Source organism: Pollachius pollachius, assembly GCF_949987615.1.
Source record: "Pollachius pollachius genome assembly, chromosome: 3".
Taxonomy (NCBI): domain Eukaryota; kingdom Metazoa; phylum Chordata; class Actinopteri; order Gadiformes; family Gadidae; genus Pollachius; species Pollachius pollachius.
In genome coordinates, this window is record NC_136936.1 from 4,509,911 (window position 1) to 4,527,590 (window position 17,680).

A 17,680-nucleotide genomic window follows, 5' to 3' on the forward strand; every position below is an offset into this window, starting at 1 on the left:
TGATCTGGCTGACTGGTATGACTCCAAAAATATTTGTATCTCTCCAGGTGGCATCTCGCAAAAGGCTTACAGCATTTGTATGTCTCAGACGAACGATTATAAGGATCTAGAAGCGTAACTGCTGTAGTTAGTGAGTCTGGAGTTTCACAGCAACTATATGCATTTGCTTTTATCGAGCTCTTTGACATACCACAAGTAATGTTTCTAACAATGTTGACTTTTTTTAAACCATCCCGATTGACAAGTTTCGTGCTGATGTTCTTTTTCGATTTAAATGTATGGCCTTTAGCAGACGCTGTTATCCAAAGTGACTTACATCGGTTCATATACACATTTACACATTTCAACCAAAACAGAAGATATTCCCTGCAGGCAATGTGATAAATAAGATCATTTTTTGACATTAAGAAATCCTAAACAAACCTTTTTAACTCTGCAAGTCCCCCTTTTTGGATTTTTTGTCTTGCCAAAAATGCCCACTGGGGGGCAGTACCCCCCCATTTGAGAAACCCTAGTTTAACCAGATATGAAGTAGGTTGAACATGTGGGTAGGATATTGGGGGTTTAGCCTTCAACCCGTCCCTGCACAAATAACATCAAGTCTGCATAACTGCACAAAAAAAGGGACATGGCAATGTTGAATAAACAATTTATTTGTTTTATTTATATCCTTAATGGATAAAGCTATATCTTTAATGGATAAAGCTTTTTCATTTAATCTAGGTAATGTAGTTAACATTTTTCAATGAACAGACTAAATCTAAAAACATTTAACTCAATCATTGCACTTTTCTATGATCTTGGTGTGCCTCGGCCCATTAAAGCTTTCTTGGTGTTTTTCTCAGGCTTTAGAAGAATTATAAAACACTTTGGTCCAAAAAGGGCCAGTAACAGCCCAAAACTAGAAGCTAGAATGGCAAATACCTCTACAGCATCTGCATATTTACCAGGTGAGTTGATATAAGCGGGAATAAAGGCTATCCAAACAGCACAGAATACAAGCATGCTGAAGGTAATAAACTTGGCCTCATTGAAGTTATCTGGTAGATTGCGTGCCAAGAATGCAAGCATAAAGCTGAGTATAGCCAGTAAGCCTATATAGCTCAGTAATATTCCAAATCCTACTGTAGACCCTACTAGACATTCAACAATGATCTTGTCATTGTGATACTGTGTGTTTTTATGAGGAATAGGTGAGGAAGTCACAAGCCATGTTGTACAAATTGCTGCTTGGATTAAAGTCAGAAATACAACAGTCCCTCTCTGTTGCATTGCCCCAAACCACTTCAGACTACCGCCACCACCTGGTTTGGAGGCCTTGAATACTGCTAGAACTACCATGGTCTTCACCAGGATACACGAGACACACAGAACAAAAATGATCCCAAACGCTGCATGCCTCAACTTACAAGTCCACAGCCTTGGTTGACCAATGAAAAGCAAGGAGCAGAGGAAGCATAGTTTGAGTGACAGCAGAATGAGGAAGCTAAGCTCTGAGTTGTTGGCCCTAACTATTGGGGTGGTACGATGATAGGTGAAGACTCCAATAACAACAGTGCATAAAAGTGCACCAGATAATGAAGCTGTGGTCAGAGAGATGCCCAGTGGTTCCAAGTAGGAGAGAAATTCCACGCTTTTGGGAATGCAGTGATCATGTTGGGGGTTGGACCAATAATCCTCTGGACAGCTGAAACATTCTGTTGAATCTAGGGGAATTAACCATATTGTTGGTTATTGCAATATGGGTCCAATAGATGTGTCCTTAATATACTGTATATTGTTTGAAAACAAACCTGTCTCATTGCTAACTTTTCCTTCTGAGCAAGGGATGCAGTCGAAGCAGCAGACAGGTTCACCCTTCCTCCTGGCCATGCGGGTGCCAGGGGTACAGCTCTCACTACACACTGACTTGGGCGGCTAAGGAAAGATTAAATAATTGCAGTAAGAATATTTTACAACAATATAATGAATGAAGCATGTCACAGAAAATAGCCAGATAACCAACCTTTTTTGAATCAAAATTCCAAAAGATTTTCTCTGTATCAAGGATAAGATGATCGACTTTAGACGCCAATTCTTTGACCTCTCCCATATTTTTAACCTCTGTGCTTCCATCTGGGTGCCACATCCAGTTCATCACATCATAGATTGGTAAAACATCACCATTCTCATCAAATGACACTTGATCACCAAAATCTGTAGTGAAATTGACTCTTTGCAAGTAATATAGCAGCTGTATGGTAGGTGATAAAAAGAGTAAGTGAAAATCATGGAATACTATTGATTTCATAACATCATAGCATCAAAAAGAAAAGTAATAAAGTTGAAAGGAAATCATACCTGCCATGGAGCTATTCTTTGTAAATTGGCACAGCCTTGACCTTTGAAAGGCCCTCTCCCTGGAACACACTTCAGAATGTCCTGAAGGGCATGTGCCAGGGCATATACTGCCTTGTACACATTATACTCTGGCCTGAGGTTAGACAGATCCAGGAATTCAGTCTCTATATTCCTTAGCACCTCATTCCCTGTACATATTCCATCTGAAGTAGACCCATCCAATAATTCTCTGTGAGAGGATGTAAACTTACACTGAAATACGTTCTCCCAGAACTGCTTCACCTGAAGAAGGAGGATTCAAATGGTGTTGAATTCACATATATATATATATTGGAAAATATATCAAAAAAATTAAATCCATTAGAAAATATATATGATTTTTTACAGATTCTGAATAATTGTAAGGTTGAAACCGCACTAAGGTGCTGTCCTGGCTGCCAAGTGTCTCATTTTCAGGGCGTATTGTCAGTAAAAAGTTCCTGAAGCCTGGTATCTCTCCCCGGCGGATGGCAATGCCCAGAGTGCCTGCTAGAAAAGGCATGTAACTGGGAGTATGGAGTACTTTGGCTGCACTCCAGGCTTCACTGGCCATCCACTGTAGTCCTGTTACATTCTGTTTTACCACCTGTAAATTTGATTGTATGTGTTAATTCAATTAATTAATCTACTGAATAATATTTGTTCCTTTCACTATGAATTTCACCAATCCCCCAGCATAATCATTCATGGATTTTTTTTTATCAATGAACCTCTTCCATGAGATTAAGCATGTTGCTCTCATGTGCGAAAACAATAACCACACGGGATGTGGATTTCTTCATTATGCCAACGATTCTTTGCAGCTCCTCTTCATCGTTTCCCTGTGGCAGAACCTCTAGATAAGCCAGGCAGCCTCCACCAGACTGGGCCAGGTCTGACTGGAAGGATCGGGCGGCGTGGCGTCCGTAGTCGTCATCACTGATCAGCAGGCCAACCCAGGTCCAGCCAAACCTTCTCAGAATCTGGAGCATAGCTCGCACCTGGTTAAACCATAATAAGAAATACATTTTCAAACATTTAGGAGGATATTTGTTTCAGTAATTTATTCAATTTTCAACAAGGCATGTACACTACAACAATTCATGTAGACAAATAATGTTCCTGTGGTAATTAAATCTACCTGAAATGCATCACTTGGAATAGTTCTAAAGAATGATGGGAACTGCCTCCTATCACTCAGACAGGAACATGTGGCAAAATAACTGACCTATGAAAGCAAAAATATCATCTATTATCATGGCCCATATTTATAATTTGACCTTCATGTTGATTATTTCCAACTAATCAGTTTGTAGGTAATGCCAATGATCAACCAGTAGTTTTTTCTGAAATTTGACTTACCATTGGTAGCCTGTACAAGCTTACTATACTAGAAATGGCAATAGTACGCGTTGAGGAAGAATCTCCCACAATTGCTAACACAGGAGGATAACCGTAACAGCTCTCATTTAATTGAAACGGCTCTCCTCTGCCACTGATCATAGACAGAGCTGCACGTGAAGAGATCCCTAGTTTGCTGCAGCTATCATAAAGACTGTATCCCAACGATATGTTGGGAAGCAGTTTGGAGTTCCTGTTAATTTCATCAACCGCAAAGGCCATGGTCTGGGCCTGTCTGAAACCTAGAATATCAAAGCTGAAAAACAATAATAATAGTAGTACAATATCTGTGTTTTAGCAAAAGTGTTATGTGTCATTGGATGGTAAATAGCCTTGATCAACACCATCCTAGATGGACTCACCCATGGCAGATGGGATCAGTCGGCTCTGAAGTAAAATAAAGTTCAGAAAATGCAGTGAAAAAGTTCATCTCAAAGATCCCTCCCAGAATAACATCCCCAAACTTGTGCATTCCATTCAGATTGAAGTTTCTCTGTGTTGTACAATAGAAGGGACCTGTTGAAGACAAATGGGAAGACAATGAGAACACAAACAAACATACACATATGAGCAAGTGGGATTCTTTATGAGCTCTCATGACTGCCCTCCAATCTGACGCCTCTTTTCTCAAACACATCTTTATAAACAGTCAAAATCCATCCCCTTTACCTCATTAAATTATATTTTAAGAATTGTGCCAGCCAGGACTGGGCAGACATTTATGGGGGAAGACCTGGTCTGCATTACGATAATAACGGCAAAGTATTTTTATTATTTCACTGAATTCATGTTGCCACATAAGAATGAAAAATGTCATGTTTACAGAAACATTTGTCATTAAACATACAATTCTTGCCTGCATTCCCTAAGTGATTCAAACTAAACACACAGCTTTGTTTTTGAGCTGTCAACGTGCAATTCTAATAGTAAACCAATAGATAAAACACATGCAGTGGCTGAGCACCACCTTTACTGAATTATTACTGCAAGAAGGCAATTGCCAGTGGGAAAAAGTGGAATAAAGAAGGTAGCAACATTTTTTTCAGCAAACACAAATAAACATAAAACATCAATGGAAAACATTACAATGGAATAAAAGAGGGAATAAATGCACAGCGACACAATATTTTTAATACTTGTTTGCAATCTGCATCCATATCATGTTTACCACATGGACACATATATATATATATATATACAATTATTTTGAGGAACACCTAGATGGCAACCCGTTGTATATAGACCAGCCAAATGGTACACACATTTTAAAATCAGCACTGTGGTTACCCACTAAAATGGATTGAACACAGGAAGTGGTCCATCGCATCAATAGTTCCTACACTTCCAATCTGTACAGATCCTGGGCCATCAACATTTTTAGATTCCTCAACCTCTTATTTTTAGATTGTAGCACTTGAAGTAATTTGCGTATTTGATCAAATTTATACTATTTTGAGTTGTACACTTAATCTTCGCTATAACGTGGTTATTGGGGTCCCTCAATGACTGACTCACTGTGTTATTTCCGTGATTGCGTCACAGCAAGAATCAAATTGTTTCATATTTTTTTCCTAAGAAAAATAACCTGCATTCTCATTTCGTTTTACTAACAGTGTATGCAGAAACAACCACATCACACGTCGTAATTTCATTTAAGGAAAGTACGACACAACTCAATGAAAGAACTGTACATAAAATATTAATATTTAAAAAGTACAACCAACTTGACCATTATGTCTTCATATAGCAGACTAATCAACTAGATTGCACAGGGAAACATTTCAAATGATGTCTCGCCTCAAAAAATGGGTTCCATCAAGTACTGCGTTATATTGGAGGTTGCGTTATATTGATAAGCGTTATAGGATAATGTGTTGCTTCATGGTTGAATATGCATATTGTGCATATTGTTAGTCTTTGTAAAAGCGTCAGCTATGTAAGTTATATTCATAGTTATTATAATTGTTATTTTGCTTCATCTGCTTTTTGATTGGTTCCAGAAACATAATGTACTGAAGCAGTAAATGACGTATACTGTAACAAAGAGTCAGCAGCTATTGGAGAGTCTATATAAACTGTTGTAATGAAGGAGCCGAGTCATTCGTATCACGTAGCCCTACGTTGATAAGGATGAAATGTTCTTTAGTTGTTATGTTTGGGCCAACCCTTTCTCTGGGATTGGTTGTGCTCTATCTTTCTATTGCTTTGCAAGAGTCTGCAAATGGCCTTCTACAGAGACCTGGCCCTACGGGCCCTGAGAACGGTGGTAAGGTTGGGATTGGTGATTTATCTGATGCAGGGAATGCTACTAATTCTGTTAAATGTATGCTTCGAGGCAATCCTCGGCCCACTGCATTCACACTGGAAGGGGACTACCTTATTGGGGGTGTTTTTTCGATACATAACTACATCAAAACAATGAATCATAACTACACCAGCCTACCAGAGCCTCTAGAATGTACAGGCAGGTGAGTTAGAGGGGAAAAATTGTGCACAGGAAAAAATGGATTTGTTGTGGAACACACATTTTTATTATATAAATATTATCAAAAAATATATAATGTGTTATCAGATCAGTAAAGAAAATCTGCAGCTGCATTAACATTGATTTAAACGTTTAGCAGCTAAATGTAGTGAATGTATGTGCCCATCTCTTTGCAGCATGGACACGCGTGAATTGCGCTTTGCGCGTGCTATGGTCTTCGCCATCGAAGAAATTAACAACAGCTCGGAGCTTCTGCCGGGCATTACACTCGGTTACCAAATCCATGACTCCTGTGCCTCGGTATCCGTAGCTGTCCAGGTGGCATTTCAGCTCGCAAACGGCTTGCAGCAGTTGTATGACTCAAACAAAGAGTGTTCACGATCTGGTAGGGTAACGGCTGTAGTTGGTGAGTCTGGATCCACACCAACTATGAGCATTTCGCGAATCATCGGGCCCTTTGACATTCCACAAGTAATTCCTAACAATGCAGAATTGTTATATATAACTAGTAACTTGTGTGGCGTGTTTTTCTTAAAAAGCATTGTTATGTTTTTTACTCCTTCAGGTGAGCCACTTTGCTACATGTGCATGTTTGTCTGACAAGAGGCAATTCCCAACATTTTTTAGAACCATCCCCAGTGACCAGTTCCAGGCAGAGGCTCTTGCCAAACTCGTGAAACATTTTGGTTGGACTTGGATTGGCGCTGTCCGGTCTAGATCAGACTATGGCAACAATGGGATGGCGTCCTTTCTACGAGCAGCGTACGAAGAGGGTATATGTGTGGAATACTCTGAATCTTTCTATCGTACTGATCCACAGAACAAGATTCAACAAGTTGCTGACGTTATCCGCAGGTTTATTGGTTAATTATTCATATTATAATCATAACAACATCAACGTAAATGAAGTAGACAAAAATATAATTTTAAATGTTGACATTTTCAATTAAATTATAATTATTATATTTTATATATATTTTTTGAGATTTATGAATTGTTCATATTTGTTTTCTGTAAACATTCCATGTTTCTCTTTTTTGCTATGACCTTAAAGTAATTTCATGCCATATTTTCTAAGGTCTACAGCTATGATTGTCGTGGCATTCACAGCATCAGGAGATATGAAGATTCTGTTGGAGGAGTTAGCCCGCAAGCCCTTTCCTCCCAGACAATGGATAGGCAGTGAATCATGGGGAACTGCTCCTGAATTTCTGAAGTTTGACTTTTGTGCTGGGGCAATTGGATTTGGTATTCCACAATCTGTTATACCTGGATTTCGAGAATACCTATTAGATCTTTCCAATGCCAAAGTAGCTGCGTCCAAGCTGCTTACTGAATTGTGGGAGGGTGCATTCAGCTGCCAGCTAGAAAAAAGTGAGATTATATTCATTCGTCATACCATTAAACAATAAGACGTGATACTTTTTTTCTTGAAACTGAATATAAAGACAAAAGCTTTTGGGAAATTGTATCTACTTAAAAAAGAAAAGATTATAGGGGACAAGCTTGTTTAAATAGGCTTTCAGTTGTCATAAAATTGCGTTATTTTGTTATTGGAATCACACTTGCTCTATACCATGAAAACCTTAACATATTTTTTGTCACATCAAACCATGTCTCGGTTTGTAGAGGCTGGCTCAGCGGATAGAGTGTGTGATGGAACTGAAGATATACAGAAGCTCCAAAGCCCATACACTGACACCTCTCAGCTCAGAATCACAAACATGGTGTACAAAGCTGTTTACGCAATAGCACACGCTTTACACAATATTGTGTGTAACAAGATAAACTCCACAGTACAATGTGATCCATTCTTGAAGATTGAGCCACTGCAGGTCATTGAATATATATAAAAAATAAAACAATGTTGTTTGCTATATTGATACAGATATTGACCATTTTTTTCACTATATACAGGTTTTCGATCAGTTGAAAAGTGTTAATTTCTCTCGACATGGTTACCATGTCTCATTTGATGCCAATGGTGACCCTGTGGCCTTTTATGAACTGATTAACTGGCAGAAAAATGAGAATGGGGGTCTGGAGTTTGTAAAAGTGGGACACTACGATGACTCTCTCCCTATTGGCCAGAAGTTCAATATGATAAAGAACATAAGATGGACAGATGGTGGTGCACAGGCAGGAATAATTATTTATGCTTGAATTAATTTAATTAGATTTATTGTCTTCTTGCTGCATAAAAAACGATATGTTTATGTTATCAGGTGCCTGTGTCCGTATGCAGTGACAGCTGTCCACCAGGAACGCGTAAGGTTCTCCAGAAGGGAAAGCCGGATTGCTGCTATGATTGTGTACCATGTGCTGAAGGAGAGATTAGCAATACTTCAGGTATCAAAGATTTTATTCACGATGATGCTGAAAAACTGCCAAAAACCTCGCCTGATTCAATATTTTGTGCTATTCTTTCCAGATTCTTCAGATTGTTTCCCTTGTCCCAAAGAGTTCTGGCCAAACGAAGGGAAAAAATTATGTCTTCCAAAGCCTGTTGAGTTTCTCTCTATGCATGAGGTTCTGGGAATTATTTTGGCAGTATGCTCAGTTGTAGGAGCCTGTTTAACCATTGTTACAGCCATAGTGTTCTTCCAGCACAGAGCCTCTGCTATTGTTAGGGCCAACAACTCTGAGCTTAGCTTCCTGCTGCTCTTCTCCTTGACTTTATGTTTCCTGTGTTCTCTGACTTTCATTGGTCCACCTTCAGACTGGTCCTGTATGCTTCGCCACACAGCTTTTGGGATCACCTTTGTGCTCTGTATCTCTTGTGTTCTGGGCAAGACTATAGTGGTGTTAATGGCATTTAAAGCTACACAACCAGGAAGCAATGTAGCAAAATGGTTTGGTCCTACACAGCAGAGAATGACTGTAGTATCTTTTACATTTGTTCAAGTTTTGATCTGCACTATTTGGTTGGTTTTGAAGCCTCCCTTCTCTATGAGAAACCTGACTACCTACAAGGAGAAAATCATTCTAGAATGTGCATTAGGCTCAGCATTAGGTTTCTGGGCTGTGCTTGGGTACGTCGGGCTCCTTGCTGTATTTTGTTTTGTGTTAGCTGTTCTAGCCCGAAAACTACCTGACAATTTTAATGAAGCTAAGCTAATCACATTTAGTATGCTTATATTCTGTGCTGTTTGGACTACTTTTATCCCAGCTTACATCAGTTCCCCTGGGAAGTTCACTGTAGCTGTTGAGATTTTTGCCATATTGGCCTCTAGTTTTGGATTGATTATCTGTATATTTGTTCCTAAATGTTTCATAATTTTGTTTCGGCCAGAGAAAAACACCAAGAAAAATTTAATGGGTAAAAAATAACTCAAGATGCTTTTTTGTCATTTCATTAATGAGCTTTTTAATTAAAATGTAGTGAGGATCGATAATAAGGATATAATAAAATAAAATACTCCTTTTTATTGCGTTACATAGGCAGACTTATGTCCTCAGTTGTTTAGTTTGTCACATTAAAATGCCTTATTAATGCAACACAACTATTTGTAGTTTCATTAAAAAATATACATCTATTCAAAGAAAGGTTCAATTTGTTTCATTCTTGCACCACCACTTAAACCTCATTGCAAGTTATTTGTTGGTATAAAAAGCATTCCAATATGCTTTTTTTTGGTCATTTTACCTTAACTGGCCAAATAACAGACATTTCTTTGGCTATTTCATCTTACTGATTAAGGGTCCATTTGTGTGTTACAAGTTCAGTGCATTGCATGTATTGTGTTCTATTTACATCCATGCGATTGAAGGTAAGAAGTGAATGTAACCCTGGGGCTAGGATATTGGGGCTCTGATGAGTCTCATTACATTTAAATTTACATTTAGGGCATTTAGCAGACGCTTTTATCCAAAGCGACTTACAATAAGTGCATTTGTTACAATAAGTACATTTGTCATAAGAAGTGAAACAATATATCGCTGTCGGTACAGTAAAGACGTTCATAGAACCAAGTGCAAGTATTACAATCGCTAGGCTAACCCATTCCCCGTGTAAAGCAGCGATAGCAGCTACTGTAGATGCTACACAATTAAGTACCTTGAATAAGGGCAATGTACAAGTGCCAGGACGTATAACATTCAATGGTGGCTGTGCATTGGTTTCTATGCAGAGTCGAGATGAACTCTGAACAGGTGAGTTTTGAGTCTTTTGCAGAAGCTGGTGAGCGACTCTGCGGTCCTGACATCGGTAGGGAGCTCGTTCCACCACTGAGGTCCCAAAACAGAGAAAAGTTGTGACTTTGCTGATCGACCTTTGCTTGCTCTTAGCGATGGCGGTACCAGACGTCCAGCTGAGGTAGTTGAGCGGAGGGATCGAGCTGGGGTGTGTGGCTTTACTAATGCTTGGAGGTAGGCAGGGGCAGTTCCATCGACTGCCTTGTATGCCAGTACCATCATCTTGAATCTGATGCGAGCTATTACAGGGAGCCAGTGGAGGTCTCGGAAGAGGGGGGTTACATGTGAGAACTTTGGTAGGTTGAACACGAGGCGCGCTGCCGCATTCTGGATGCGCTGCAAGGGTTTAATCGCAGAGGCAGGGAGTCCAGCCAGGAGCGAGTTGCAGTAGTCGAGGCGGGAGATGACCAGTGATTGGACTAGAAGCTGAGCTGCTTCCCTTGTGAGGAAGGGCCGGATCCTGCGGATGTTGTAAAGTGCAAATCTGCAGGATCGGGCCACCGCAGTGATGTTTGCGGTGCAGCATAACTGATTGTCCAACACTACACCAAGGTTTTTGGCAGTTGGAGAAGGAGATACAGTGATGTTCTCAACAGTGACCAGTAGGTCCATGTGTGGGCAATCTTTCCCTTGTATTAGGAGAAGCTCAGTTTTGTTGAGGTTAAGCCTCAGGTGATGGGCAGTTGTCCAGGTGCTGACTTCTGCCAGACATTCAGATATGCGTGTTGCAATCAGGGCTTTGTCAGATGAGGGAAAGGAGAGAAATAGCTGAGTGTCGTCAGCATAGCAGTGATAGGAAAAGCCGTGGGATGTAATTACAGAGCCCAGAGATCTGGTGTAGAGGGAGAACAGAAGAGGCCCCAGTACAGAGCCTTGAGGGACACCTGTATCAAGCGTGCAAGGTTTGGACAAGGAGCCATTCCATGTTACCTGATAAGTGCAATTCATCAGGTAGGACGTGAACCAGGATAGGGCAGATTCAGCTATGCCAAGCTCGGCGAGAGTGGCGAGGAGGATCTGGTGGTTCACAGTGTCAAATGCTGCAGACAAGTCAAGGAGAATGAGAACCGATGAGAGTCTCTAAAGAATTATCAGTTAAAACTGGTTAATACATAGGTGATTAGAACGGCGTTATCTGAATTAAAACCTACGTGCTCACTTGACCCCAAACTCATTTTTATGTATAGCAAGTTTCTTGATGCCTTTCAGAGGAATGCTTAATTATTGTAAACAACTGTTTGTTCACAGGTGCCTTAACTAACGACTTAAAAACGGCTATGATTAGACACTTTTTACTGACCCTTCTGAAGTTAAATTCATCTCTTATTATCATCTGTAGTTCCTTAGGTAAGATTTTCCTTTTAGAAAATGAGATTTATTGAATTTTGACCCCATTAATTTGTTAGTGCAATGTTTATATTGCATTAATGTATCAATGTCAAACAACATCCTACAGTTGAATGAAGACAAGACCAAGAGGAGATCATAATATTTTGAGCAAAAGCCCAGAGAGTCCGTGCACAGACCGTGCACCTTCAGTCGTCAGCCCTTTATGGAGATAAACACCTCTGTGGACATTTTTCAAAGAAAAGTTAAAGGTCCCATGACATGCCACCATCCAACACACATCTAGGTGGACACGCCCACCTGTGATGTCATAAGAGACAGATTTTCAAAACAGCTTGTAACGGCTAATCACACCACACCTGATGGGATGTCATGGGACCTTTAAGACTTTTTTTTAGCCTGTCTTATACCTCTTATTCATTGGTTTAATAGTTTTTTATCATCTGTGTTTTTACATTTTATTGAAATGTATTTATTTTTTAATATTATTGTTGCAGTCGTTTACCTCTGTTTTGTAGTTTTGTTATAGACCTTCTCTGTGAAGCACTTTGGGCTGCATAGTTGTTTGAAAGATGATATACAACCAACATTTAGTTTGAGTGTTGAGAGAAAATTAAGGCTTGCATAGTTTGGTCAAATAAAGAAGGTGGCATCACAATGTTGAATACAACATTTATTTCTCGTTTAACCGATATGAAAATTAAAAGAATGATTACATGTATATAGCTTTATTCAATTTACAATGGCTATATATTTATAGTTACCATAGACTGCAGGTAAAAAATGATCATGACAAATGCATACAAAATGGAATTAGCATTTTCAATAAACTGACTTAATCCATAAACATTTAACTCAATCATTGCACTTTTTTATGATAAAAAGGTTTTTTTATGATTTTTTATGACAACTATTAATTGCACTGTTTCTACGATTTTGGTGTGCCTCGTCCCATTAAAGCTTTTTTTGTGTTTTCCTCAGGCTTAAATAAAATGATATAACACTTTGGTGCAAATAGTGCCAGTAACAGCCCGAAACTAGAAGCTAAAATGGCAAATACCTCTACAGCATCTGCATATTTACCAGGGGAGTTGATATATGCTGGGATAAAGGCTATCCAAACAGCACAAAAGACTAACATGCTGAAGGTGATATACTTAGCCTCATTGAAGTTATCTGGTAGATTCCGTGCCAAGAATGCAAGTAGGAAGCTGAGAATAGCCAATAACCCAATATAGCCTAGTAATACTCCAAATCCTACTGTGGACCCCACTACACACTCAACTACTATCCTGTCATTGTAATATTCTGTGTTGTCGTGAGGAGTTGGTGAGGAAGATACAAGCCATGTTGTACAAATTGCTGCTTGTATTAAAGTCAGAAATACAACAGTCACTCTCTGTTGCATTGCCCCAAACCACTTCAGACTACCGCCACCACCTGGTTTGGAGGCCTTGAATACCGCAAGAACTACCATGGTCTTCACCAGGATACACGAGACACAAAGCACAAAGCTGATGCCAAATGCTGCATGCCTCAACTGACAAGTCCACAGCCTTGGCTGACCAATGAAAAGTAATGAGCACAAGAAGCATAGTTTGAGTGACAGCAGAATGAGGAAGCTAAGCTCTGAATTGTTAGCCCTGACCACTGGCGTGGTCCGATGATGAGTGAAGATTCCCAAAACAATGGTGCATAAAAGTGCTCCAAATAATGAGGCAGTGGTCAAGGAGATTCCAAGGGTTTCCACGTAGGAAAGAAATTCCATGCGTTTGGGTACACAGTGATCCTTCCCGAGGTTGGACCAGAAATCTTTCGGACAGTTGGTACATTCGGTTGAATCTAATGAACAACATGAAGTAATAATAAGTTGGGGTTTATTGCTTTTGACAGCAGATGTGCTAGGTATAAATATATTTATTGCAAACAAACCAGTTTCATTGCTAACTTTTCCTGCTGAGCAAGGGATGCAGTCGAAGCAGCAGACAGGTTCACCCTTCTTCCTGGCCATGCGGGTGCCAGGGGTACAGCTCTCACTACACACTGACTTGGGAGGCTAAGGGGGGAACAAGTTTTTTTAGTTAAAAAATATTTCCTTTTACAATAAATGAAATGATTGTCACTGACATTAACTAGCTTGTAAGAAGACCTTTTTGGACTCAAAATTCCAAAAGATTTTATCTTCATCAAGGATGAGATCAACTATTTTTGAAGCCAATTCTTTGACCTCTCCCACATTTTTAACCTCAGTTCTTCCATCCGGGAGCCACCTCCAGTTCATCACATCATAGATTGGCAATGCATCTCCATTCTCATCAAATGACACTTGGTCACCAAACTCTGTTGTGAAATTGACCTTTTGCAAGTAATATATGATCTGTATTGTAGGAGACCAAAAAAACGGTGTCAAAGTGAAAAGATTTAAAGAGAAAAGGTTGAACTATTGACTTTTGAGATCTACATTAAATTTACAAATAAATCAAAGCAGAATAAAGTAATACAATTAAATTTAAATAGAACCTGACCTGCCATGGCTCTAGTCCCTGTAAACTGGCACAGCTTTGACCTTTGAAAGGCCCACTCCCTGGAACACACTGCAGAATGTCATGTAGGGCATGTGCCAGGGCATATACTGCCTTGTAGACATTATACTCTGGCCTGAGGTTAGACAGATCCAGGAATTCAGTCTCTATATTCCTTAGAACCTCATTCGCTGTACATAGTCGTTCTTTCTCTTCCACCTCTATTCCAGGGGAATCAAATTGACACTGGAATATGTGCTCCCAAAATAGCTTCACCTAATGAACAGGGATTCATAGAAAAGGATGATACATAAGAAATATAGGTAGCATTGCAATCACATATATATTTTGAAATGTGTTTCTAACTGAAACCCGCACTAAGTTGTTGTTGTCCTGGCTGCTGAGTGTGTCGTTGTCAGGGCGTATTCTCAGTAGGAATTCCCTGAGTCCTGGTATCTCCCCCCGGCGAATGGCAATACCTAGAGTGCCTGCAAGAAAAGGCATGTAGCTGGGAATATGGAGTACTTTGGCTGCAGTCCAGGCCTCACTGGCCATCCACTGTAGGCCTGTTACATTCTGCTTTACTACCTGTAGTTTGAATTGTACACAATATCAATTTAATTTAAGTAATGTCTTTACTTAAATAGTTTTTCACTTGGATCTTCACTTAATATAAATGCAAAGAATTCTCAACAAAATAACCAACCTCTTCCATGAGATTAAGCATGTTGCTTTGATGTGCAAAAACAATAACCACACGGGAGGTGGATTTCTTCATAATGCTAACAATCCTCTGCAGTTCAGCCACATCGTTCACCCACGGCAGAACCTCTAGATAAGCCAGACAGCCTCCACCAGACTGGGCCAGGTCAGACTGGAAGGATCGGGCGGCGTGGCGACCATAGTCTTCATCACTGATCAATAAGCCAAACCAAGTCCAGTTAAACTGCCTGAGAATTTGGAGCATTGCTCGCACCTGGTTGAATGACAGTTTTTTTGTTTAACTTGTGAAATTTTTTCCTCTATTTTTTGATATCTAATTCAAATTCCAAGTATTGAGTTGCATGCAGATAATTTTTGTTGCCAGACTTCATCGTTTCAAATATTGTTTTTGTACTAATGAAAGTTCTACCTGAAATGCATCACTTGGAATAGTTCTAAAGAAAGATGGGAACCGGCTCCTGTCACTCAGACAGGAACATGTGGCAAAATAACTGACCTGTCAGACGAAAGGATAAATCATTGTTATGATCCATCTGAGTCAATTATTTAGAAATGATTTAGCCTTGTCCTTTAAATTGTTTATTTTCAATTAGTAATTTTAATATGAATGGCAACTAATAAACCAGAGCCCTTTCTTAATTGAACAAATGAGGTGACAACTTACCATTGGTACCCTGTACAAGCTTACCATGCTAGAAACAGCAATAGTACGTGTTGAGGAAGAATCTCCCACAATTCCTAGCACAGGAGGATTCCCGTTACAGCTCTCATTTAAGTTAAACGGCTCTCCTCTCCCACTGGTCATAGAAAGAGCTGCACGGAATGAGATCCCTAGTTTGCCGCAGCTATCATAAAGACTGTATCCCAATGATATATTAGGTAGCAGTTTGGAGTTTCTATTTATTTCATCAACAGCAAAGGCCATGGTCTGGGCCTGTCGGAAACCTACAAGATCAAAGCTAAAATACAATAATAATCTGAAATCTGTTGTATATAAAGAACATTTATGAAAAGTTAAATACCCTTTATCAGCACGATTCTAGACATGCTTACCCATAGCAGATGGGATCGTTTGGCTCTGAAGTAAACCGTTCAGAAAATGCAGAGAAAAAGTTGATCTCAAAGATCCCTCCCAGAATAACATCCCCAAATTTGTGCATTCCATTCAGATTAAATTGTCTCTGTAGTCTACAAAATAGTGAAGTGGTTGAAGACGTATGGGAAGAGAAAGAGAACAAAAATGAACAAACACATATGAGCAACTGTGATTCTTTATGAGCTCTCATGACTGCCCTCCAATCTGACCCCACCTTTTGCAAAGTAAATTATTTATCAAACACTTAACTTTATAAACAGTCTAATGCCATCCCCTTTGACATTCACGTCACTGTTCAAGATTATAAATGCCTATCGAGACTGGACAAAACTTTGGGGGAGGAGCTGGACTGAATTAATGTTATAATAAAGGATATTTAATGTAGGCAATTTGTTTAACCTCCAATGTTACTTTAGAAATGGACATTCTCGGTGGAATCCCTCTTGTTATTCAAAATAATAGCAACTGTTTTTTGATTTGTATATAATTAATGGGCACAGACATTTTAACTTGTCACTACCACTAGATGGTAGAAACACATACTTTATGTAAAATGCTGTGCTTTTATTAATTTGACTATGATCTTTTATTTTAGCTCTGTGTTGTTGTGTCCCATCCTAATCCTACAGCACACCATCCGAAAAACCATTAAACAAATGAAACAAGGTTTTGTGATTAAGGCCAAGCTTACACAACAGGACTTTCATTTTTATATACAATTCAGTCAGAGGCGAACAGCTCATATCTCACATCTGTCAAATCACGATCTTCATAAAGTTTAGGCGCAGCACACATTAGCCGATTGAGGTAGGATGGAGAATCACACAGGGGTCTCTCATCACAAGATTTGTGACAAAGGGTACCTGAGTGTTGCTTGCCTCTCCTATGCTAGATTAGCATACTTCACACCCTGCCAAAGTCTCTCCTGCTATACAGTTAGACTAGCCTACACAACCCTGCCCTAGTCTAACCTACCCTGTCATACTATATCCCAGCCTTCCTTATCTGAACGTAAGAGATACAGGAGGAACCATAAGTATCCACTATTTCAACTATTAGGGTCTGATTTGCTTTGCAAGTAATGAAATCAGACATACTCCATGTACACCCACGTATCTTCACAGCAAAGGAGATTATGAATGACTTCAAAGCTTTAGTTTTGCTTGATTCTGATTATTTATTTTCTTTAAAGTGCAGTGTGTAGAATTTAGTGTCATCTAGCAGAACGGACTTGGCTGAAAGGGAATATAATATGCCGGATTTAATTAGTGTTTAATCCCATTTGAATAAGAATTGTTGTGTTTTCATTGCCTTAGAATGATCCCTTTATATCACACAGTGAGCTCTTATAAGGAGCCTATCATGTTTCTACAAAAGCCAAACCCTTTATAATCTTTAATCCTAAACCCTATTTAACTTGAATGCTATAATTTATCATCTTAATGAATAAATAACTGTTCATTGAAAATACTCTATAGTAATGTACAATCATAAGTCAGTTATACACCTTTTGTGATGAACTAATCATTAACAAAATATTAATTCAGTATACAT

At 39.3% G+C, this 17,680-nt stretch overlaps 3 protein-coding genes across 3 annotated transcripts; 1 reads left to right on the forward strand and 2 right to left on the reverse strand.

Annotated features, from left to right (window-relative positions):
• Positions 1-792: 792 nt before the first annotated feature.
• Positions 793-5,081, reverse strand: LOC307073176 (extracellular calcium-sensing receptor-like; the record flags this gene model as incomplete). The annotated part of the gene is made up of 10 exons (XM_079732879.1): positions 793-1,706; positions 1,794-1,917; positions 2,006-2,233; positions 2,341-2,622; positions 2,759-2,965; positions 3,090-3,359; positions 3,500-3,586; positions 3,721-4,015; positions 4,122-4,275; positions 5,066-5,081. 10 exons carry the CDS (start codon positions 5,079-5,081, stop codon positions 793-795), a joined length of 2,577 nt encoding a protein of 858 aa, XP_079589005.1.
• A 1,063-nt stretch (positions 5,082-6,144) lies between these two features.
• Positions 6,145-9,574, forward strand: LOC307072700 (extracellular calcium-sensing receptor-like; the record flags this gene model as incomplete). The annotated part of the gene is made up of 8 exons (XM_079732114.1): positions 6,145-6,227; positions 6,421-6,715; positions 6,810-7,099; positions 7,323-7,618; positions 7,874-8,079; positions 8,162-8,383; positions 8,470-8,593; positions 8,676-9,574. The coding sequence occupies exons 1-8, from the start codon at positions 6,178-6,180 to the stop codon at positions 9,572-9,574; spliced, it is 2,382 nt and encodes a 793-aa protein (XP_079588240.1). The 5' UTR covers positions 6,145-6,177.
• A 3,139-nt stretch (positions 9,575-12,713) lies between these two features.
• Positions 12,714-17,109, reverse strand: LOC307073177 (extracellular calcium-sensing receptor-like; the record flags this gene model as incomplete). The annotated part of the gene is made up of 10 exons (XM_079732880.1): positions 12,714-13,627; positions 13,718-13,841; positions 13,935-14,162; positions 14,311-14,583; positions 14,686-14,895; positions 15,014-15,283; positions 15,440-15,526; positions 15,695-15,989; positions 16,084-16,218; positions 17,102-17,109. The coding sequence occupies 10 exons, from the start codon at positions 17,107-17,109 to the stop codon at positions 12,714-12,716; spliced, it is 2,544 nt and encodes an 847-aa protein (XP_079589006.1).
• Positions 17,110-17,680: the final 571 nt, after the last annotated feature.